The sequence below is a fragment of the Anser anser genome (genome assembly GCF_964211835.1).
Source record: "Anser anser genome assembly, chromosome: 1".
Lineage (NCBI taxonomy): Eukaryota > Metazoa > Chordata > Aves > Anseriformes > Anatidae > Anser > Anser anser.
Window position 1 is genome coordinate 142,580,064 of NC_139720.1, and position 21,985 is coordinate 142,602,048.

The following is a 21,985-nucleotide window of genomic DNA, read 5'->3' on the forward strand; positions in this document are numbered from 1 at the left end:
CTAGCGAAGTCATGTCAGTCCTGCAAATGTGCCTTTCCCTTTCCTTCCCTAGGAAAAAGTTTGGGTTCAGGTATTTGTAAATGAGACCTGTGAAAGCAAGTAGGCTTGGCACAGGATTTTTGTCTTACTGCAGGCTTCTTGGCATTTCCAGTCTTTGCTCTTCCACCCACCTGTTGTGCCTCCCTTCTCAGAAAACCTAGCTCTTATTCCTGTTGCCTGGGCGTGTGGCGAATGTAGCGGCACCATTAGCTTCAGACCCCTCAGCCGTAGCGTTTAACCTCCCACACACCTGCATTAGCATGACTATTAAAACAAAAAGTGGATAAATAGGAAAAAAAAAACAAAAAACAAAAAACACAGCTTTTCCTTTTGTAGGGTTCATTGCCATCACAGGGCTTTCACAGCGGGGCTAACCAGGCCTCACCCCAATCCGTCTCTCCCCGCTCTCTTGCAGGGCCCAAAGGCAGTGAGGAGCACGGAGCTGGCACCGGGTGGTGCCCGTCCTCTCCGCGCCTCGGCCCCACCGTTCGGCCCCGCCACGGCCCCTGCAGCCCCACCACCCCGCCGTGGCCCCGGCCCCGGCCCCGGCCCCGGCCCACCCGCCGCCGGCTGCAGCCACGACCAGCAGCTCAGGTAGGGCAGGACACGGGGGGGGCGCCCAGGTGGCCACCATCTTGGGCTGCCCTCAGTGGGTGGGTGAGGGACGGGGTGAGAAGGACGATGGCATCTGCACCAGCATCAGAAATGGTGTGGCCAGCAGGACGAGGGAAGTGATTGTCCCTCTGTACTCGGCACTGGTGACACCGCACCTTGGGTGCTGTGTTCAGGGTTGGGCCCCCCGCTACCAGGAGGGCGTGGAGGTCCTGGAATGCATTGAGAGTAACAAAGCTGGTGAAGGGACTTACGAGGAGTGGCTGAGGGAGCTGGGGTTATTTAGTGTGGAGAAAAGGAGGGGAGAACTCATCGCTCTGTACAGCTACCTGAAGAGGTTGCAGCAATGAGGGTGCCGGTCTCTTTTCTCAGGAGACAAGTGACAGGACCTGGGGAAGCAGCATCAAGTTGCTCCAGGGGAGGTTTAGATTGGACATCGCGAAGAATTTCTTCATGGAAAGGGTGGTCAAGCTTTGGAGCAGGCTGTCCAGGGAGGTGGTGGAGTCACCATCCCTGGAGGCAGTTAAGAGATGTGTGGACATGGCACTAGGGGACATGGTCTAGCAATGAACTTGGTAGTTTAGGCGGATGGTTGGACCTTGAAGGTTTTTTCCAACCTACACGCTTCTTTGAACCAAAAAGATGACAGATACTCAGGCAATATGAGCCATTCCCACTGAAACCAGCAGGATCAACAGAAATTTCCCTCTCCTGAAATCTAGCAGCTCAGAAGGACACCCAAGTGACCAGGACTGAAGGGCACGGCCCCAAACCTCCACCCAGCAGCGCCCAGGAGGCATCTGCTACAGCCCAGAGCTGAGGTTACATCCCCTAATGCTCAGTCTTGCGCTGTGCCTCCAAAAGCACCCTTTGTCAGTTTTCAAAATGTGGCATGTGTATGGTCCTTCTCTCACAGCAGTATCACTTTTTCTTTTTTCCATGTGCAAGACTGTTGCTCAGCCAACCTATTCAGCCAATGATGCCCGGGTCCTGTAATGCAAGACACCCTTCAGACCTCAGCATGGCTGGATCCCAGGCTAAGTATGTGACTTGTCAAAAACACCAAAGTTGCTTTTGAGGGGAAATAGCGTTTTTTAGTAAGATGACGAAGTAGTTATAAATGCAGGAGCGCGTTACTGGGCCGAGCCTGCCTTCTAGTGTCAGGGTCAGCCTCATCTTTTTTTTTTTTTTTTCTTTTCTTTTTTTTGTCTCTGTCCTTAATTGTGAACTGCCAAAATGATAATGTTTGACCATCATTAAAGTGATTCTGTATGTTACCTCAGGAATGTAGGTATTCAGCACTTTTCTTTTCAAACATCACTGTTGCTGCTTAAGATTACCTTGAGTTAAAACCTCCAACTTAAAACATACCGATCTGCAGCTGAGATCTGCTTTTAAGCTTCTAAATAAAAAAAGGCCGGAATTTCAAAGATACACCTCCCGTTCACATATTTTGCCCGACTCACAGGACACTTTTTTTGGAGCTCGCATGCTTGTATAAGTACCCAAATCTTACCATTTCTGACCAACCCCTAATTTTGAACAGCTGTTTAACAAACACACACCACACTATGATCTCATCACCCTTTACAGGATAAACAGAATTAGGCTGGGTTGGCAGTAGCTTACTTGTGGTTTTACCCACAGCCTTCCACAAAACAACAAATATTTGGGTTTTGCTGTGCAAAAGTAGATTAGCAACAGAGGCTGAGTATTTTGTTTCTGGCTCATCCCCCAGTCCAGAGGACTTCTAGAGACTTCTTCTGGTCCTACAATGTGGGTCACAGCTATGGGAACTGCTGACCATACTTGGCAATGTCTATGAGGAGCTTAAAAAGTAATCAACCCTAGCCATCCTGCAGATTACCATCCCCACAGGCAGTCGTATAGAAGCACAGGCAGCAGAACAGGGAACGTGTCTACTTCTCAGCTGCTGCAGTTCAGAACTCAGCTTATTAATACAAAATCAAAGGCCATGTGTTTTAATGAGCCTGGGATGTGAATCTGTGGCTGAAGAGAAGACATGCATAAACCAGAATCTGTAATGAATCTAAAATGTGGTCTGGGTTTTGAGGTGAGATGTATTCTGCCCTCCAAGTCCAGCTCATGTACGGTGTTAAGCCAATGCTGCTGGTTTTCATGCGTGCAGGTCTGATGCCCTGGAATCCTTTACTAAGAATTATTTATGAAGACTATTGACGCCCACCCCATATCCTAAGAGAAGGCCTTTGTTTCTACACGTTTGTTCTTGACTGTTTTACTTCTTTCTTCCACAGATACTCTCAAAACCAACAAATGTTTCAAAGTTTGGAAGTGCAGACTTCCAGCAGTGGCTCTCCAATCGTTCTGATGGGACAAGCAGTGTTAAACCAAGGGTTTGCCACGACACCTCCTTCCCAGCCATCCTCTCTGCCACCTATGCAACTCCAGCACCAACAGCATCAGCAACAACGCTACCTGCAGGTAGGGAAGGACAAAGAGGACAATGTATAAAACATAGTCACAGAATTATAAGGCAAACGGGCTGTGCAAACGGGGCCTGCAAGCCTTGCAAGCTGTAAGTTTCAGCGGGAGCCTGATCATGGCAGAGATGGCCATTTCAGAGATAACTGAAATGTGCAAGACACTGATACGGTGTCGTGTACCCTTCCAGTATAGCAAGGGAGCAGTGAGAACAGTCAGAATATTTCAAAGGAAATTACTAATCCTGTACATTGGAAACATAATCAGATTATCCTGGATGTATTTAAAGTGTATTTCTAGATGGAGAAAATTGCTGCCTTTGGATTTATTCTGCACTCTTTATTAAGTACAAAATTTGCTTAGTTTACAAGTCAAAAGATGATTTTTAATTACCAGCACCAACATAAAATAAGATCGGGATCAGATACCCATATCCCTTCCATAAATTAGCGTATTTCCTCAACTCCACAAGGCAAAGAAGATGAATTGGAGCAGATCACCTGGAAGCACCAGGTGATTTAAAGATATAAAAATACTGATTTTTTTTTACCCAATTCAGCACACGTAAAGCTAAGGGAAAGGGGGGAAAGGAGGTGTCTATTAACTCAGAAGGAGCTGAAGTGAGTCTATAAAACCTGATCACATCTCCACTGGAATCACTGAAAGAGAATCATCGGCTTCAAATGATCACACTGAAAAACGAAATCCTTATCATAGCTGAGAATTAATGAAAAAACATGGCAGACACCATTCCCAGGCGAGCATCTGCAAAATTCACATCGACTTCAACTCTGCAATGTCGCACCCTACTGTAAACTCACAACAAGAAAGGGCTAGAAGGGGCCTCATGAGGTCCACTAGGATCCCCTGTGTTATTTCTGCTTCATTTCTGTCATCTAGCCTTGTCATTTCTGACATATTTGCTCAGCCTGTTCTTAAACAGGCTTTTCAGAATAACCCGCAAATCCTAGGCAGTGCATTCCTACTAGAAAACCTTTCTCAATGCCTAATTGTAATCTTCTTTGCTGCAATTTAAATCTGTTCCTTCTAGCATAGGTAGGCTAACCCCATGCCTAGCACACAGCCCCAGAGATAAAAGCCAGCAAAAAGAGTAATATTTTTAAGCACGCTGTACATTGAGGACGACGAGCTCTAACGTGAAAGAATCAAACAACACGGTGAATTTTATTTTATCTGTAGGTGCAAACACCAAGTTCTTTGCACAATGAGCAAACCGATTCTTTGCTCCTGCCACCTTACTCACCACAGCAAGGAAACACGGGGTATCATCAGGCACAGCAGCAGCAGCAGCAACTACCAAGAAGAAGCAATAGCTTATCAGAATCATCAAATTTACCACAGCCACTGCGATAGAGTCCCACCAGCACAATCAATGCACGATTAGCTTTAACCAATGGGCACATGGGGCAGGAGAGAATGACTCTGTACTTACCGTTTTGGCTTTTGCACAAGCCTTTCTTTCAGAGCTCTGTGACAGAAGGATGCCACAGGGCACAGACTGCCGCACACAGCGCACGTAGGGCCCGCAGGATCCAGTTGGCGCTGTCTGGTGAGCGCAGTACGCACTGCGCAGAGCGGAACGAAGAGGAGCACCGTCCTGTGCAAACTCCACCGTCACCGGCTGCACGGGAGGAGGAGTTCGAGCTCAGCGTGCCGCTCAGAAAGCTGTCTGGCAATTCCAAAAGACTGTTGACAGACACTTGAGGTACTTGGCCTTCACTGTTTCAGTTCTTCTTTTGTGTATGAAAAGCACTGCGTCAAAGGTCTATTGAGGAGAGAACAAGAGATTATTTTTATTATGATTATTGTTATTATTTTGCACAACTGCACAGAGGACAAAACCTAGGCACTTTCTGTAAAGAGAAGTTTGTTTCCTTATTCTTGTGGCCAAATTAGCACATCCAATGGAGAAGAAAGCCTGGTCATTGGTGAAGATGGTCTACAGCTCATAACTCTTGATTTAGAATCTGAAAAGTATTATGCAGCTTACCCTAACTGTTCTTCACAACTAAAAACAAAAAACAAAAAACACTGGACTGTTTTATACATACGAATTGTGATTGCAAAGAAGAACTCAACTTGTAAGCACAATCATGCAACTCTCCCATAATACACGATGGATCCTTCTTCAAGCTAAATAACTCACTCACTGCAAGTCTCTGAGAAATATGCACTGTGTTTTGGCCCACTGACTCGGGATGCTGCAGACTATTACATATCTCTTTCATTATAACATTTAGGATTGAATTTTCCTTTGGGGGGAAAAAAAAAGAAATGCACTTTTCGCTTTTTTTGTATGTTTTCTGTTGATATGTTTCTAAGAAAGATTTTATGTAATTATTAAATAAAAAGTAGTGTATTGTACAGCTGTTGTAATAATGACCTATTTCTATATAAAATAAAATTATATGGAATTATGTGGAAATTATTTTGTATATGAAATATCAACTCATTTCACAAGTATAAAGATTGTGCTTGTGCTTTTTTGTGAGTGGATATTTTGTAATAAACTAATGAATTAGAAATGTTTCTGTGAAGGGTACTACTGTTTCATGCTATATACGACTCAAACTATTATTTTTTTCCATATAATGATGGACAGTGTCTTTATTTGTAGAATAAAATAAAATAGCCAAAAGGCTTTATTGCAGGACTTGCACACATTTTCCTGTGGCTGTTCAACTACGTGATTCACCTTAGATTTTATAGTATGAGCTACAGCTTTGCAAGATGTTTGGCAACCAATTAACTAGAAACAAATATTATCCTACGGGATCTGTGATATGGCATAGGCGATGAGAATGATAGCTTAGGAAATTAAATAAGCTGCTAATGCAGACAGCTCACTTCTTATTCCCTTAAAACTCTGATGGTCTTAGGCAGCTCTGTACTTCCAACCAGCCAGTTTTGGACTGGGAAAAACATAGGGCACAACAGACAGTTCAGAGTGGTTTGACCCAACGTATACCAGGGCTTTGACCTGTGTTCACAAAGCAGCAGCTTCACAGCTTAAAGACATTGCTGTCCTGAGTTTTCTGATACTCCTCTGCTGGATTTGCTAACATGCCCCCACCACAGAGAGCCAAGTTCCCACTTTGGCATCTTTGTGCAGACACTTTTTCACGTTAAATTCAAACTGACTGCTACTAAATGGAGCAGCCAATGTACAGGTCTGCTTTCCCTCTGCTGACTCTCTGGCAGAAGCAGCAACATCCAACAGAGAACAAGGTGGATAACCGGGTAACATGTTCATCTGTCACAGCAAGATTGAAGGGATGGCTTCCAGAAGCCCCTCAGGGCATCCTGCAGCTGCCTGAGACAGCCTAACCTTGAAGGGAGTGCAAACCGTGCTGTTCTTCTCACAATTCTGTACCAAGGATCATGTCACAGCACTGGTTTCCATGCCATAGAGGAACAATGGAGATAATTGGGCTGGGAGCTGGAAATGATGGAAGTAAACTTTCAGAAAAACAAAAAAGGTTCACTTCAGAAAACTGAGTTCTGAAAAAACATCTAAAAAAAAAAAAAAAAAAGCTAAAAATCTCCCAGAGAAAACCTGCTGGTAAAATGACCCTGGTGCTTTCACAGTAAGGCTGACTGGTAACACTGATTGGTACACAGGTATTTCAGTCCATACAGTCCTTTTATTTTATTGAAGAAAGATGAGGGGATCAAGTATCTGGTCTCTAAGAAAGCGTTTCTGCCAGTAGCTTTAGGCAGCTGTCTTAGATACACGAGTTAGCAGGCTCGTCTTTAAGTTCTTACATTCGGTGAAGCAAGAGTGACCCCTCCAGATGAAGATTAAAGAGCTAAACCCTAAGGTGCTCTCACTTGATGTCTGAAGGAAAGTCTCTCTTCCATTAACTATAGGCAAACCTTAGCACAGACACATCAGCTTAGTAGAGGCTAATTTCACAAATGCTGTCCACTTCTGTACAGACTTAGTTCAGGAAAGGGGAAGGGAAATCTGTCCATTTGTCCATGCAGGCAAGAGATGACGAAGGCACCCGAGCACCTCAGAAGAAATACCCATGGCAGTAAAACTTTGTGGGTCCCCATTACTATGATCGTGGAACCATTAGGGTTGGAAAGGACCTCCAAGACCATCTGGTCCAACCACCCCCCTACCACCAACGTCACCCACTAAACCATGTCCCTAAGCACCACGTCCAACCTTTCCTCGAACACCCCCAGGGACGGTGACCCCACCACCTCCCTGGGCAACCCGTCCCAATGCCTGACTGCTCTTTCTGAGAAGAAATGACGGAGGTCACAGGAAGAGAAAACCCCTTGGAGAAATCGTTTTATTCCCGGGGATGCTTGTGATACACCTGCATCTCTCCTGATTTTCAGTGGCTATGTCCAAAACAAGCTTAGCCTTGGGGCAAACACTTTTCTAAAGCCAGCGGTACTGTAAGTAGTTATGAGGGAGAAGCTGTAAATATGGGGGGGGGGGGGGGGGAGGAGGGTCTTCCACTACCATGTTTTAGTACATTGTGTGTAAGGATTTGGTGCACTTGTGAGGGCAGATTTAGCTCAGTATCGAGTTTTTCGTGCTCTGCCTCACTTCTCTGCACACTTATTCCAGGTTCGGGTGACTGCGCTCGCTCCCCACAGCGCGCACACAGCCTGTCAGCGCAGTTTCGCACCCAGGGCTGCCGTGACACCTCCTTTATCGCACCACAGCACGGCCCCGGCCCCTGCCAGAGGAACCCGCAGGCGGCAGGAGCCGGGCACGCGCCCTGAGGCGCCTCACAGGGCACCAACGGCCGCGCCACGCCGCGAGCCCCCGCGGTGCCACGCGCGCCCCCGCTCCCCAAGGCGCGCACCCGCACCCCCCCTCCCGCCCTTCCTTTAGCGCCTGCGCAGTGAGCGCCTGCCGCCACCCGGAAGTGCCCGTGGCTCCCAGGCTGCCCTGCGCCATCCTTTCCGGCCCGCGCCCGGGCAGGGTAAGCGGCGCCGCGGGGCCGCCCGCCGCCATCCGCCGCCATCCGCCGCCATCCTCCCGCCGCGGGGGCAGCCCCAGGGCCGGGACGGTGCCGGGGGCGGCCCTGGGCGCGGGGCGGGCCGGGGGTCCCGGCGGGGAGGCGGGGGCCGCCCGCATCGGGCCTGCGGGGAGATGGGGGGGGGGGGGGTGCGGCCTAGCGCCGGGCTGAGGGAGCCCCGCCGGGTGCGGGGGGAGGCGGCGGGATCTGAGGGGGGCTCCCGGGCACCGGCGTGTCCTGGCGGGCAGCCCGAAGGGTTTGGGAGGGCTGGGGCAGGAAGATGGGGGGCTCAGGGCGACGGGAAGGGGCTGGGGAGCCTCGGGGGGGGGGTTCGCAGGCCTGTCACGGAGATAGGAAATGGGCAGTGGGGCTGGGGAGGTGCTGCTTAAACTGTGAATGCGATGAAACTCTGCGACCCCATCCGGGATAATTTACCGAGTGTGGGAGCTGTGTGTGACAACACGGAACAGGGGAGTGCGGGAGGGATCGTGGCGTGTTTGACGTGTTTCTGCGCGGCTGCTTTTCAGCGTTGCTGAAATGGCTCCTGCGAAGAAAGGTGGCGAGAAGAAGAAGGGACGGTCTGCCATCAACGAGGTGGTAACCAGGGAGTACACCATCAACATTCACAAGCGGATCCATGGCGTGTAAGTTCTTGGGTTTTATCCGTGAAATAAAGCGGCGTTTGGGAGTGGGTTCGGTGGGTTTTAAACTGCAGAGGACTGGATTTCCTGGCCTTAATTTGCAGGTAGAGCTATTTATCTCTGTGCCCAAGTTGTCATTCTTTCCCAACTGAAGTTTAAAATTCAGCCCATTATAGTAAGTTTTAGAAATTAAGTGCTGTTGTAATCAAATACTTGGATTTGTGCTTAACACGGGATTGTGTGAGGTGAACAATACTTGCTGGGTTTTGTGTGCGTTTGTGTAGGTGAGAGGAACTGACCTGACAACACGCTGAGTCTTGTACAGCCACGTAGCAGCAGCACAGTGCTTGAGAGGAGTTGTGAGAAACTGCCTTGCCCTTTGATTCTCTTAACGTGTGTAAGGTGAAGTCACGTGGAAGAAAACTATACCCAAGTCAAACCAGTTTGAAATTGCTGAAATTAACTTAGAGCAGGAGAGAAGTGAGACAGCGGACTGTTATAAAACCATGGGTGAGGATGGGAGGCAGTGGTACCCTGACTGCTCATCATGCTAATTGTAATGCCAGTGTTCCTGTTCTCAGGCCCTCCTGTGTTGGGGAAGCGTGAGATACTAAGGGGTGGAATACTTTTTATGTGTAATCCATATCTCACGTGCAATTACCCAGCCCTGGTTAATATCAAGTAAATACCAAGAGTTGTTTCTAAGTAATGCTGAGTATAGCCCACTGTGGGGCCTGAGGCCCCGATGACCCTAGTCATGTGTACAGCAAAACAGTCGCAGCGCAGCTCTGACCTTCCCTGTCGCTGTCAGTCTCACAGAATGTGGCAGTTACAATATGCAGGAGACGAGCCGTGGTTGTGATACAGCTCTGGTGGGGCTTCTGGTGCGGTCCTTATGTGAAGAAAATAAACGTCAAATCCCATTTAACAGAAACTGTTCCCGGGAATAGCATCGGTTTTATTTTTGTGCTGTATATTTCTGTGCTGATAAAGTTACTTCAAGTTTGTATGACCATTGCCGTGCTGCTGTTTTTTCTAGGCCTTTTAGTTACAGTCTCTCTGAAAGCTCTGATCTCTTCAGTAGTTGTGCAAGAAGCGATAGTGTGAACATTTTAGAAATGAGACTTAAGATCTGGGTGGTCTTGCAGCTGCAAAATTTTACTGAGCTCATTCTGTGTAGATGTGCGTGGCTTCTGTTTGGCATAGACTTGGAGGTGAGCAGCTACCTAAAGGTCTGGTCACGCTGTGATGCGGCCGAGGTTGCTGAACAAAATGACTGAATGGTATGTTCAGAGAATATCAGTGTTTGACTGCTGCAACGAGTGTCCAGTGCTGACAGATCCCTGAAGTTCACTAAATGGCTCTCCTGTTTGTCCTAGGGGTTTCAAGAAGCGAGCACCGCGTGCTCTCAAGGAAATCCGCAAATTTGCAATGAAAGAAATGGGTACTCCTGACGTTCGCATCGACACCAGGTTGAATAAGGCAGTCTGGGCTAAAGGAATAAGGTACGTCTCGGCGGCTTTCTGCCTTGGGTGAGGGAGGACTTCAAGGGGTAGACAGATCTGTAGCCTGTGCGTGCGTTTTCTTTGCAAATGCTTCCTTTCTTACAGGGCGTGTGCTAAGCTAAGCTTATACTCACCTCTGTGCTCTGGTCAGCTCCCTCGGTGACCTTGTAGCAAAGCTTCAGTAAATTCTGGAGTTGAAAGACCTTCACTCTGCTTCTAGTGAGAAACCAAAGGGAGAAGGAATGTGGGTTTTGCACCAAAAAAAAAAAAAGGATTGGAGGTATTGTAGTACTGCAGTATTCCAATCCAATCCTAATGGCAGCAGGTAGGTTTTAGAAACTTGGTGATAGCTGCAGTCCCAGGCCGGGTACCTGGGACCTGTGAGGTGCCCGAACAGAGTTAGGTTTGGAAGCGTGGTGAGTTGGCAGATGCTGTGCAAGAAAATAACGAGGTGTGTGTTAAATAGGGCCGTTAACCTTGTTTTGAAAGCGCAAATGATGAGGTGCTTGGGGACCAAAATAGGACAGCTTTGGTTGATTTGCTGCCACAGAGGCAGCTGATGCGGGAGTTGATGTGACGTGTTAAGGTGGCCCAAAGGCTTTTATGAAAAGACGGGGAGGGGTGGGACCTCTTACACCATAGTACAAGGCTACGTGCCAGGGATTCCTACTGTAAGTGATGAACTGAGCACCCACAGGCCCTCGTTTTAAACCGCATCTTCTAGGAAATAGAAGCCTAGGTCTGGCCTGTGCCATATGCACAGTCCTAACCTGGGGCTGTGCGCCTTGGCCAACCCTTCCATCAAAAACAGAGCGGGAAGACGGGCCCAAATCGGGTTGCTGTGCTCTGTCCCTGCTGTGAAGCTGTTCTGGTTCGTACGCAGAGGAGTCACAGTTGAGCCAGGCGACAGCATGATCAGATGCTCAGCAGTGAGGCAGCTACCTAGGGCTTCTGTGCACTAGCTTGTGGGAGCGCGTTCTGTGGAGCAGGAAGTCGCCACACCTGTCTTCCCACTGTGAGTTGAACTGCAATTTTCACTCGTCCGGAATTGCTGAGGTATGCAAAGCAGAACATGCTCCTCTGGGAGGGTCAGGAGAGGCCAAAATCACAGTGTCAGCCAGCGTGGTGGTCAGGGATCCAAGCGAAGTTGTGAGAAATGCTTTCGGCTTCAGAAGGGGGTGAATTGAAGCAAGTTCCTGAGTCTTAGTGTATGGATAAAAACGCTCTGTGCTAGATCTGATTTAGTAAGTGTGCTCTGAGAAGGTACGGCAAGGAGGAATTTCCTTCTGAAGTTGTGTGAGATACTCGGAGCAAGACTAGTCCAAAGCCCTGAGTTCATCTGAGGTAGGAGGTTACTCTAGAAACAGTGCAGACAAGTTACTTGGTGCCTGCCCTCAGCATCATGTTTTGTGCAGTATTAGGGGAGGACGTGAGGCTGTGACTTCGTGTCACAAAACCATCTCAGCAGTTCAGTTGTGGTTCCGTGGCTGTTGTGAGGAAGAAATGTTGATCAGTTGTATGCCCATAAATAAGACCTTGGTTGAGCTGTAATGTTTACTAAAATTGCACCCTGACTTGTGGCATACAGGCTGGGCAGTGCTCTGACTCTTGACAGGGCACACAGGCTTTCAGGATAGTTGTGGGGTTATTTTTTCCCCTCCCTATTCTCTGTTGAGGAAAGAATGCCGGGCACAGGCACAGACAGGAGCCGAGTGGCTGAGGAGCAGCTCAGCAGAAAGGGACCTGGGGGTGCTGGTGGCAGCAGGCTCAGCACGAGCCAGCAGTGTGCCCTGGCAGCCAGAGGGCAAACCCCATTTTGGGGTGCATTAAGCACAGCACAGCCAGCTGGTCAGAAGAGGTGGTTCTCCTCCTGGATTTAGTGTTGGTGCAGCCTCACCTTGAGCATTGTGTGCAGTTCTGGGCTCCACAATATAAAAAGGACACTAAGGTACTTGGAAGTGGAGGGCAGCAAAGCGGGTAGAAGGGCTGGAAGGCATGTGATGTGAGGAGGCTGAGGACACCTGGGCTGCCCAGCCTGGAGAAAGGAGGCCAAGAGGCGACCTCAGCGCTCTCTGCATTGTCCTGAGGAGGGGAAGCGCAGAGGGAGGTGCCAGTCTCTGCTCCCTGGGCACCGGTGACAGGACACACGGGAATGGCACAGAGCTGTACTGGGGGGGTCAGGCTGGGTGTTAGGAAAGATTTCTTTCCCGTGAGGGTGGTCAAACACTGGAAAAGGCTTCCTGGAGAGGTGGTTGATGCCCCATGCCTGTCAGTGTTTAAGAGGCATTTGGATGACGCCCTCCAGCCCTGAAGTGGTCGGGTAGTTGGACTCGGGTAGTTGGACTCGGTGCTCTCTGAAGGTCCCTTCCGACTGAGCTGTTCTGTTCAGCTAACGCATGCTTGTTAGTAACAGCTGCTTGCTGATCACACTCACGCTGTGCCCCACGATCAGATCATCTTCACGGTGTATCTCCTCGATCAGTAGTAGACTGATGGTGCACTCCTGACTCCACGCACCCACTATGTTGTGGATTCGTCTAACTCAAGGCTCGGTTAACTCTTACCTGCTCACTTGAAAACAAAGAAGAAAGCTGCTCTGAGGCAAGCAGTTCAAACTGCAAGGCACAGGCTTTCATTCTTGTTATGGTGCTGAGACAAACAGAATTGACTCATCACTGTCTTTTCACAAATAAGTGAAGCTTAAGAAATCAGCGAAGTTTGTGGCCATGGAGCAAAGTCCTTTTTTCTTCCCTATTAACTAAAAAAAAATCAGTACATAATTTATTGAAAACTAATGTCATCTTTGTTTTAGGAACGTTCCTTACCGCATCCGTGTGCGTTTGTCCAGAAAACGCAACGAGGATGAAGATTCCCCAAACAAGCTGTACACACTGGTTACCTACGTACCGGTCACAACATTCAAAGGTAACGTTGCGTGCTCTTTCTCTGCACTGTGTTGTAGTGAGCAGCTAGTGGAGTGGGACAGCTCCTCCTGCAGTACAAGACCGGGATGAAGAGCGTGCAGAAGGGGCCAAACGGCTGGCTTAACTTGCTCTGCTGTAGAGAACAGGACTGCTAGCTAGCCTGATCAGCATTACAACCCAAATAGAGAATTTAGTGAACTAATAGAAACACGTAAATTCTGAGAGAATAAAAAACACCGACCGTAGTTGTTAGGGTGGTTTAAGGTTTGTGTTTTCCTACGTGAAGTCCACCTGATGTTGGAAGCTCAAGCTGGTTGAGCCTTTCTGCTTGTCAGCTGTGAAAAGTATCCTGTTTGCAAAATAATTTAAGATGAAACTTTCATTTGTGCCTATGCAGTTTGTTTTTCCAGAAATAGATCAGCAAACTAGCTTTGAAACTGTAGGGGGAGTTCTCTTGGGAAGACTTGCATATACATAAAGGGGATTGTCCTGGGAATGGATAATGATGCAATTTCTTGTTCTGCAGGCCTACAGACAGTCAACGTGGATGAAAATTAAACTCATTTTAGTTACAATAAAACGATAAAAAGAAAGTTTAAGTCTTTTGTGTGTGTGTTGTCTGGTCTCTTCAAGCTCTCATTCATAAAGCATTGAATTGAACAGGTGTCAGGCTCTTCAAACACCTTACTTCACTGGGGCGTGTACATAATGGTGTGATTCTATTTTTTTTTTAATAACACTAGAATTCAACATGTGAATGTAATGTGGAAGATAAATGTGTGGGTGGCAGAGTCCTAGTGTTTTGTTCCTGGGGGAATAAAGAGCCGTCACACTGGTATTTTAACAGTACTTTGTGTATGTAACCTCTCAGGATAAAGTCTGGGGCTGGTCCCCTGCTGGTCTTCCAGACAGAACAGGAGGCTTCTCCCAAACGGCTGCACCACACTGAGCCACGGGGTTCTGACCAGTCCGCTAAATGCAAACGCAACCTCAGGGAACTCGTCTAATGAGGAGGGACTGAAGGCACTCACCTGCCATAAACCAAGAAGTACTGCCAATGCAAGTCTAGTACAAAAAGGGTTTATTGAAAAGTGCATGTTTTCACAGACCAACATCAGAAGCACAGTCCATGTACACTTAACATGTCAGCAAGACATACAAATTGGAATAGACTCAAATATATTAAAATAGTTTCAATTACCAGCATTGAAACGGTTTTCAGTATTAGTGCAAAAAAGGCAACCCAAACAAACTGCAGACAGTAGCTGAGAATTTTTTACCCCATTTTTTTTCTTTTTTTTAAAAAAAAAAAAAAGGATGACGAGCCAGCCTCTGCTGTACTCCCAGTACGGAAGAGGACTTCAGTGTCTTCACGCTGTAGACAGATGTTTCCTTTTACATTCAAAACAAGAACATAATAAATCAATGGCACAAAACAACTTGTACACTCTTTAGCTTTTAAAGCTATTAAACTGAAAACCACAGACCAACAAATTGTTTATCAAAAGTCCACTGCTAACTGAAAGCCTTTTACAGTATGTGCTTTGGCATAATGTCAGTGCATTTCGGTTTTTTGACAGGTTTGCTGCTACTGTGTGCTTAGTTTTGTCTGTTCGCCCCGTGACTGGCAGCTCATCCCGTTTGTTTTGAGACTGTATTGGTGTAGTTTTGCGTTCTCAAGTTTTGGTTTCAGTTCTAAGGGCTTTTCAAAGAAATTAACTAACGACTGTTCGGTCAAGAGCGATGCTAAAATATGTTCAAAAGAGACAGTCCAGTCCCCTTCGGTTACCGGTGACGACTGAGAGTCTTTGTGAGGGGTCTTCACAGTGTCAGTAAACACGGCGTCCTGATCTGCGGCCGCGGCCTCGGGCTGCAGGTCCTCAGTGAACTCATCCGATCCGCTCCCCAGGCTGATGCTCCTTTGTCCTACCTCGCCAATCTGCAGTAACAGCGTGGTCACGGTGGCAATGGCTTGATACAAGTCGTTCTCCTCTGGGTCTTCGTGGAACATGCTGTACAGGGTTTTGCAGAACTGAATGAATTCCCTCTGTAAAGGATGAGAAGCTAGAATCAAAACTGCTGAGCAGCCACGCTGCGGGTGACCGTAGGAGGCAGGAGAGGGCACAGTACTGCAAAGGAATCCGGAATACTCTGTGCGGACTTGCTCGTTTTTAACTTCTGCTTGCTTTTAAAAAAAAAAAGGCTAGCAAAGGGATTTCAATTTCCACTGATGCTAGGAAGTATCTGTACTGCAAATCAAAAGGGGGACCAGGACAGAAAAGTATTGTGCTCCCTCGATCAGAACAGGCAATAAGGACATCACAAATGATCAAAGGCAAACGAGGGGATGCAAACTGGTGGAAAAACAGTGCTTGTTACACAGGATCACAACCAAAGTAACACCTGTAGGCCTGCAAGCAACTTCCCTTCTGCTATTTCTCTCCATCTCTAACCAGCTCTTTTTTTTTTTTTCTAATAATAAAATGCAGGCTCCTTCCCCTGCTCACACATCACAGATGCTTATCAGGCCATGAGCTGATATTTTAATATCCTGTTAGGATAACTGTCAGCCCGGAAGTTTCACACAAAAATAGGTTAATTCAAGCTGGAAGAGCCCTCAGGAAGTTCAATCAAATGATGCCTTCGTGCGAGATGAGGGGGCCCTGCTGAGCTCATGAAAGGCCGAGTACATGCCACCCATTTAAAACTGTTTAGCAGCGCCATCACAGAAGGAGCTCCAGGTACGTTCTCATCTTTATACGGCCATACACATGTTTTCCTAATAGAGGCCCCCCTTCCCCCAGTAGATTTCCATATACCAGCACCTGGCGTTGGCAAGTCTCAGCTGGCGATGAATCAACCAGGTTACCCCGTTCGGTAGGGAGGAGGTGAGGAAGAACAGAACAGCAGTACGCATTGTCAGGAATTCTTGGGGACTGAGGAGGGCTTTTTTCCAGCCCGCTACACTGCAGGTGAGGGTGGGTCTGAAACTCTTCTATTCACCAGGCAGCCCGAGGAGAGGAAGCTGCTAGGAAGGTGGCTGAGTTTTTAAACGAGATGCCTTCTCCCTGGATCAGAGTAAGCAAATCCTAGATATCTAAAGGACTGAATCGAAACTTGGGCTTAAGTTACGCTTAATCAGGATGAGTTCAACTGCTGTATTTAGTTCATCTGTGAATGCTCTCCGCTTCTTTAAAAGCAGACCACAGCCTCCAATATACATACCTGGCTCATTTTTGGCAATTCTTTTTCAGTTTTGGTATCCTTTTCTTTGGCGAGATCCTTCAGCATCTGTTTCAACTGCTTTTGGTAATCTACTGCATCACCTTTTACGGAGTAAACAGAAAAAGGAGAACTAGTTTTCAAGCCGTTGCAGTAAATCAACATTTCAAAACAAAAACCAGAGAGCGAAGATAATGGAGCAGGGTTACCAAATGGACAGTTGGTTATCTCATTATGCACACGGGTTAGAGAACCATTTCCACGTACCGTTTGCTTTTCCAATGACTAGTGGTCTCGAAGTTGACAGCAAAGGATTCTTCAGTGGTGACTGGCTGTCTCTTTCATTTTCGGTGAGAGCTAGCCAAAAATTGAGAAGTGTACTGATTAATCCTTCAAATGCTGCACAATGGCTATGCTTTTAACATTTACATACTTGAAGAAAGCTAAATAATAGGGCAAAGATGTTCTTAAGCAGTTACTTCATTAAATCATAATGTAAAATTATCTTAATGTAAGTAAGGCTGGTGCTGCAGGGAGAGAGTAGGACGTTTGCCAAGAATGGCATATTTAATTTAAAACTTTGCACAGAGAAAGTACCACAAAGTTTTGTCACCTAATCAAAAGTGGATCAGGATGTGATAAGGACATTTTTAGTGTAAACAGAGTATAACCATGCAAAAATGTTTTATCCCAGTTCATATTTTGCCTAGAAGTAACCATAAAATTGTCTACAAAATATCTCAGGATGCAGCAGATGTGAGCCTTAGCATCGTGTATCTATAAATTCCACCAAAAAAGGTTTTAACTGAAGTCGTTTTTGAAATGCAGCAAGCATAATTACAAATGCAAATCCTATCTATACTCCCAGCTGAAGGAAGCAGAACAGGGTTCTTCGTTAAGCAGCCTATTCCCAAAAGCTTTAAGCAAGAGTTTTTGGAGGAAACTGAGGTATTCATTCCCTTTCAAATTTCTTACCAGGTGGGATATGGAGCTTGTATAGTAACTTTATCTTCTCATTCATTTCTCCATTATACATGACATCTGCAAGAAAAAAAAAAAAAGAAAAAAAAAAGAACAATAAGGAAGTGGACTAGAGCATTTATTTTCACAGCTTAAAATAAATCAGCCATCTCTAAGCACAAAAGATAATTGTTTGCACGGACAATGTAAGAAAACATATGGCCAGTATATTACTTTGAAATATTTTAAGTTGTGCCTGTTAATGAGGAACAGCAGGTGACAGCCATCTGTTTTGTTCTTTGTTCTTGTAAGATAGACTGGGAGTACCACAAACCCTGTGGAACTTCATCATCGTTTAAAAATATCAAGGAGAACGGTAGGGAATCTAACAAAGACTGTTGCCACAGATAAACAGGAACATGAAAGGGGAGAGACAGAAAACTCGCTTCCTTGGGGGCCATCAGATTCTAAGTGTTTCTCCCCTTCGGCCCTTACTGCTGATCTATATAGAAAAAGCCCCAAAGAGATAACTGCTTCACGTAGAATACAGCTAATATTTTCAGTGACCAGTAGAAATGAGATTTTAAACTTTCAAAGGGACTGAAAAACTGTGAAAACTTTTTTTTAATTGAAAGAATATGAGAACTAAAAATCACATAATGCAATATAGGTTGGTTTGCTTAACATCAAAAAAGAATAGCTTAAGTGGCAAGAATATGGATTTACTCAATTTATTGAAGCTCTTGACTATTGAATCATTTTTTTCAGTTGGCGTCAGGCAACAGTTGAGATGCAGCACTATTCTTCAGCCAGATTTTGGGATGGAAAGCCTCATCTCATTAGCACAGCTGGTGGCCTCAAGCACCACGCTCAGTCCTTTCTGGTCAGATTTTATTTGTTCTGCTTATTGTTAACATGAGGCAAGCAGCAATCTTATATAATCTTATATAAGAAAAAAGTAAGTCTTGAGGAAGCAATTACAGATAATATACTGCAATTTCAAAGGTATACCGAATGCAGCAATCTGGCAGAGAGCATTTCCTAGCTTTCCACACAGCTCCACGTATGATTTTAATTCCTAGAATATTTTCAACAAAATTCCTATTACATATTTTAATACAATATTGAATCATGACCTTCGGTTGTCTTTTAAATCTAATTACTTCATGTGATTGGAACACTAAATATTAAGAAAGGTGACTGGTTAGGAGACTGACACATCCAAGAAAAACACCCGTCTGCATCCTCTTGTGCCAGTTATGTGCCATCTGTGTCTCACCCCGTGCCACCCCACCCCTGCCCACCTTCCCCCGTGTGTGAGAGCGATACCTAAGCAGCTGGCGAGCCCCTTGAACTCGATCAGACGGTCCATGTTCTCATCCAGGAGCCGGAACGTCCTCTTGGCGAGGACATCGGTGTGCTCCCCACACGTCCAGGGCGAGACGAGCTTGTAAAGGTTCGTGAACTGCTGGGCATCAATCCTGTACTGCTCAGCGTACGGCCTGCTGGGGTCGTGTCGCTCGACGACGGGGCTCGTCGTGTCCCAGTAACATCTGATGAGATGTTCCCTCTAGGAGAAATCAAAGGCGGGAGAGAGGAATTGCAGTCTGCGGTATCAAAAGAGCACGACTGGCAGAAAAAGGCATTCACATCAAAGTGTGCTGGAAATACTCAAAATTCTCTTTGTGTGTGGCGTTATGATGATACTGAGACTGTTCCTGTGAGGAAAAGCAAAGTATGAATCTTTAATTAGGCTATCCAAGGGCTCTCATCATTTCCAATGGATAATTAATCAACTTGAAGAGAAACTGGACAGATTCTTGGAAGAAATTTACTGCTGCTGACACTCTGTTAGCCACATCTGGCCCATGATGTCTCTAACCATCCAAAGGTAAAGGGGACCATAGAAAATTCAGGCTGTTACTTATGCCTGACCTGCCCATTTATTCTCTCCCAGACCTCTCTGCCTGGATACTGTTCCTATTAGTCTTCCCCTAGAGACACGCTGATGCAAAACGAAGGGTCCTAACAGAACGAGCTGCCCCAGGGGAACAAAGGAGATAACGAAATAAGGAACCACAAAGAAACCAAGTAAGAAACGGGAAGGAGTGCAAGCAAGTCGGAGATCAAAAACAGCAGCAAGGAACAGGAGGGAAACACTACAGAGCAAGCTCCAGCAGCATCCTCTTGCGACCACTAATGGATTGAGGATACAGCTGCTCTTATCCACAAAGCTACATGGCACTAAGCACATACCACAATAATATTCTCAGTGCCTAGTATTTATGGATGAACAATACACCTCAGAAATGTCCATTAGAGGTCATAATTGCATACTTGGAGCTCTAAATCAAGTATATCTGCACAATCTTAGATGTCCCTGTCTCCAAATAACTTTTACAACAGCTCTTTCAAATACCATCCTGACACAGAGGAACTGAAACAGAGGCTGCTTTTGATGTAAAAAAATAAAACTATTAGAAAACTGGGAACAGACAGCGAAGACATAAGTTTCTGTTTGTTTGTTTTTTGTTTTTTTTTCCCATGGAAAACAGAGAGTCTTACCTTTAAAGAGCATTAAGAGAGCAGGACTACAGAGCTCCCAGTGAGAATATCTACATATTAAGTCTAGTCTGCATGTGGAAATTACCAGAACCTAATTTCTCATGGACCATTACCTAGCAGCAAGTTAGAAAAGAAATTCTGAAGTAGTTCTCCTTTGAATGATCAGGACGCTAATACATCTCTTTAACAACTGGACAACCACAGAAAAGACGAAACGACAAGGTCCAGCTTCAGATCTCATCCAAATAATACACCCGGGCAGACAGAGGACCTCTCCCAGAAGTCCCAGACACAACATCTGAGATGGCTCCACTAAGTGAAGGCTGCAGGTTATACCCAGAAGCTTCACTCAAGTACCTTCATCCCCTACTTTTCAGGTACACCAACCTTGAACAAGTCATACAATTCCTCTAGATCTTCGGGAAGAATTGAAACATCTGGGATGACAACTCGGAGCTTCAAAAAAAAAAGAAAAAAAATGCATTAGTCATAATGCTTGCTACTGTCATCACTGACATGGACAAGCACATGAACCCTCCCAGTGACGGTACTTATGTGGTACAACTGAAAACTGGAGTATTGAAAAATCTTTTCAATTTTTCCTCCTTCAGGTTCACTGGTTGGACAAATCCGTGAAAAGAGAAATCCCTCAAGGGCTATTAGAAACAAAGACAGGAAGTCCCTAAGCTGCAGGTCACAGGAGGCCGGGGAAGCATCACATCAGGATCGCTCTGTTCTTGCTCTCTTCCCTGGGCATCTGCCTATGGCCACTGGCACTGGGGTAGACTGTCCTGCAGTTGTTCTTTATGTTATAGCCACCCCTGAAAATAACACACGTGGCTGCAGAACAAAAACATCAGCATCCCAGAAAGGAGCTTCCTTCAGAGTCAGTAATGAGCCTTCCATTTTTCATGATTTGACACCTTTAAAAAAAATGAAAGCTGGCTGCCTTACGGCAATGAGAGTGAGGGGAGATGTTACACTACCTCAGCCTAAACAACATTTTACTCACCACATTTTGCTTGGTTGTATCTTCGTGGCTTTGCAGAACACGAATTCTGTGTTTGTAGCGCATGTGCTCTATCTGTTCCACAGAGTGGTCTCCAAATTTCTAGAACAGAGGAACAGAAGTTTATATTTTATAGTACATTACTATCTTTGTATTTCCAATAAAGTGTATTTCCAGTAGATTGGAAATGCAACTTTTAGTGTCGTGACTCCATAAAGATCCCATGGATTAAAGCATATTCAGTCTCTGAGCTGTCCATTTAGGTAGTTATACTACACTCAGCACTGTGCATTTAAGCACTTATTCAAGGAATCTCTAAAGATATGTATTAACTGTCAAAACATCCATGTTGAATTTAAACCTTTTTCTTTTTTAAAATTATGACTCAACTGACCAGTAGACACCAAGCTGTATTTTACCTCGTAGGAATCATGAATTAGGTTTGCGATTTCAGTCACTGGAGTGGCTTCCTGATCATCGCTGAAAAATGCATGGTGATTACCAATAGGTGGCAGAGGGCTCTCCTCATTTTTAACGTGCTCTAAAAACCTACAGGGAACAAATACAAGCAATACGGATTACTCTGCACTATTCGTTTCTCAGTATAACTAAATAAGTCCTATGGGTCAGACTTAAAAAATAAATTTGTTTTTAGGCTGCTACACTTTTCAGAAATGCCTTCAATATTACTCATCCTAGGAACTGCAAATCTGCCAAATGAACAAATGCTACCCAAGGAAGAAAACTGTCTCCTTGAAGTCTGGAGCAGGAAGCTCGTCACTCTAAGGAAGACACTAAGAGCAACAGTATAGATTGCACGCTGACGCAGTCCACGCATGTCTCAGCACCGCCAGGAAATTTCACAGGACACGGATTTGTCAAATTTACAAAGCCCATTGTTTAAGGCAGACACTGCGAAAGCAGCAGGAGCAAGTTAACACGGAGGGTACTGCCTGTGCCTCCAGTTGTTATGACAACGGCACCTAAACGCCTTTGTTTTACAGCAGAATGATCTGCGAGGGAAGCGAAGCTCCCGCAA

The 21,985-nt window shown here is 46.0% G+C and overlaps 3 protein-coding genes across 10 annotated transcripts in view; 2 read left to right on the top strand and 1 right to left on the bottom strand.

Moving 5' to 3' along the window:
• The window catches only part of NPAS2 (neuronal PAS domain protein 2), a 100,907-nt gene extending 95,119 nt beyond the window's left edge, over positions 1 to 5,788 (top strand). For 4 of the 5 annotated variants that reach the window (XM_083820583.1, XM_083820584.1, XM_083820586.1 and 1 more), the window contains 4 exons: positions 455 to 633; positions 1,600 to 1,692; positions 2,928 to 3,114; positions 4,588 to 5,788. In XM_083820583.1, coding sequence (XP_083676709.1) covers positions 455 to 633; positions 1,600 to 1,692; positions 2,928 to 3,114; positions 4,588 to 4,839 — 711 coding nt within the window. In that variant the 3' untranslated portion in view covers positions 4,840 to 5,788. Of the gene's footprint in view, positions 1 to 454; positions 634 to 1,599; positions 1,693 to 2,927; positions 3,115 to 4,314 lie in introns of all 5 variants that reach the window. The other variant, XM_083820585.1, reaches the window with a different exon arrangement.
• A 2,163-nt stretch (positions 5,789 to 7,951) lies between these two features.
• On the top strand, positions 7,952 to 13,789 carry RPL31 (ribosomal protein L31). The gene is made up of 5 exons (XM_083820599.1): positions 7,952 to 8,084; positions 8,648 to 8,764; positions 10,141 to 10,266; positions 13,079 to 13,191; positions 13,717 to 13,789. The coding sequence occupies exons 2-5, from the start codon at positions 8,658 to 8,660 to the stop codon at positions 13,746 to 13,748; spliced, it is 378 nt and encodes a 125-aa protein (XP_083676725.1). The 5' UTR covers positions 7,952 to 8,084; positions 8,648 to 8,657; the 3' UTR covers positions 13,749 to 13,789.
• A 469-nt stretch (positions 13,790 to 14,258) lies between these two features.
• The window catches only part of TBC1D8 (TBC1 domain family member 8), a 48,535-nt gene continuing 40,808 nt past the window's right edge, over positions 14,259 to 21,985 (bottom strand). For all 4 annotated transcript variants that reach the window (XM_083820582.1, XM_083820581.1, XM_083820580.1 and 1 more), the window contains exons 13-20: positions 21,366 to 21,495; positions 20,950 to 21,048; positions 20,325 to 20,393; positions 18,702 to 18,942; positions 17,388 to 17,453; positions 16,680 to 16,769; positions 16,416 to 16,516; positions 14,259 to 15,237 (exon numbers count right to left, since the gene is read on the bottom strand). In XM_083820582.1, coding sequence (XP_083676708.1) covers positions 14,779 to 15,237; positions 16,416 to 16,516; positions 16,680 to 16,769; positions 17,388 to 17,453; positions 18,702 to 18,942; positions 20,325 to 20,393; positions 20,950 to 21,048; positions 21,366 to 21,495 — 1,255 coding nt within the window. In that variant the 3' untranslated portion in view covers positions 14,259 to 14,778. The remainder of the gene's footprint in view (positions 15,238 to 16,415; positions 16,517 to 16,679; positions 16,770 to 17,387; positions 17,454 to 18,701; positions 18,943 to 20,324; positions 20,394 to 20,949; positions 21,049 to 21,365; positions 21,496 to 21,985) is intronic.

Bases quoted from the DNA above. Each gene is read 5' to 3' on its own strand.
- RPL31 (XM_083820599.1), top strand. From the start codon at position 8,658: ATGGCTCCTGCGAAGAAAGGTGGCGAGAAGAAGAAGGGACGGTCTGCC. The intron at 8,765-10,140 runs GTAAGTTCTTGG...TGTTTGTCCTAG, and splicing joins CACAAGCGGATCCATGGCGT to GGGTTTCAAGAAGCGAGCAC. The intron at 13,192-13,716 runs GTAACGTTGCGT...CTTGTTCTGCAG, and splicing joins ACCGGTCACAACATTCAAAG to GCCTACAGACAGTCAACGTG.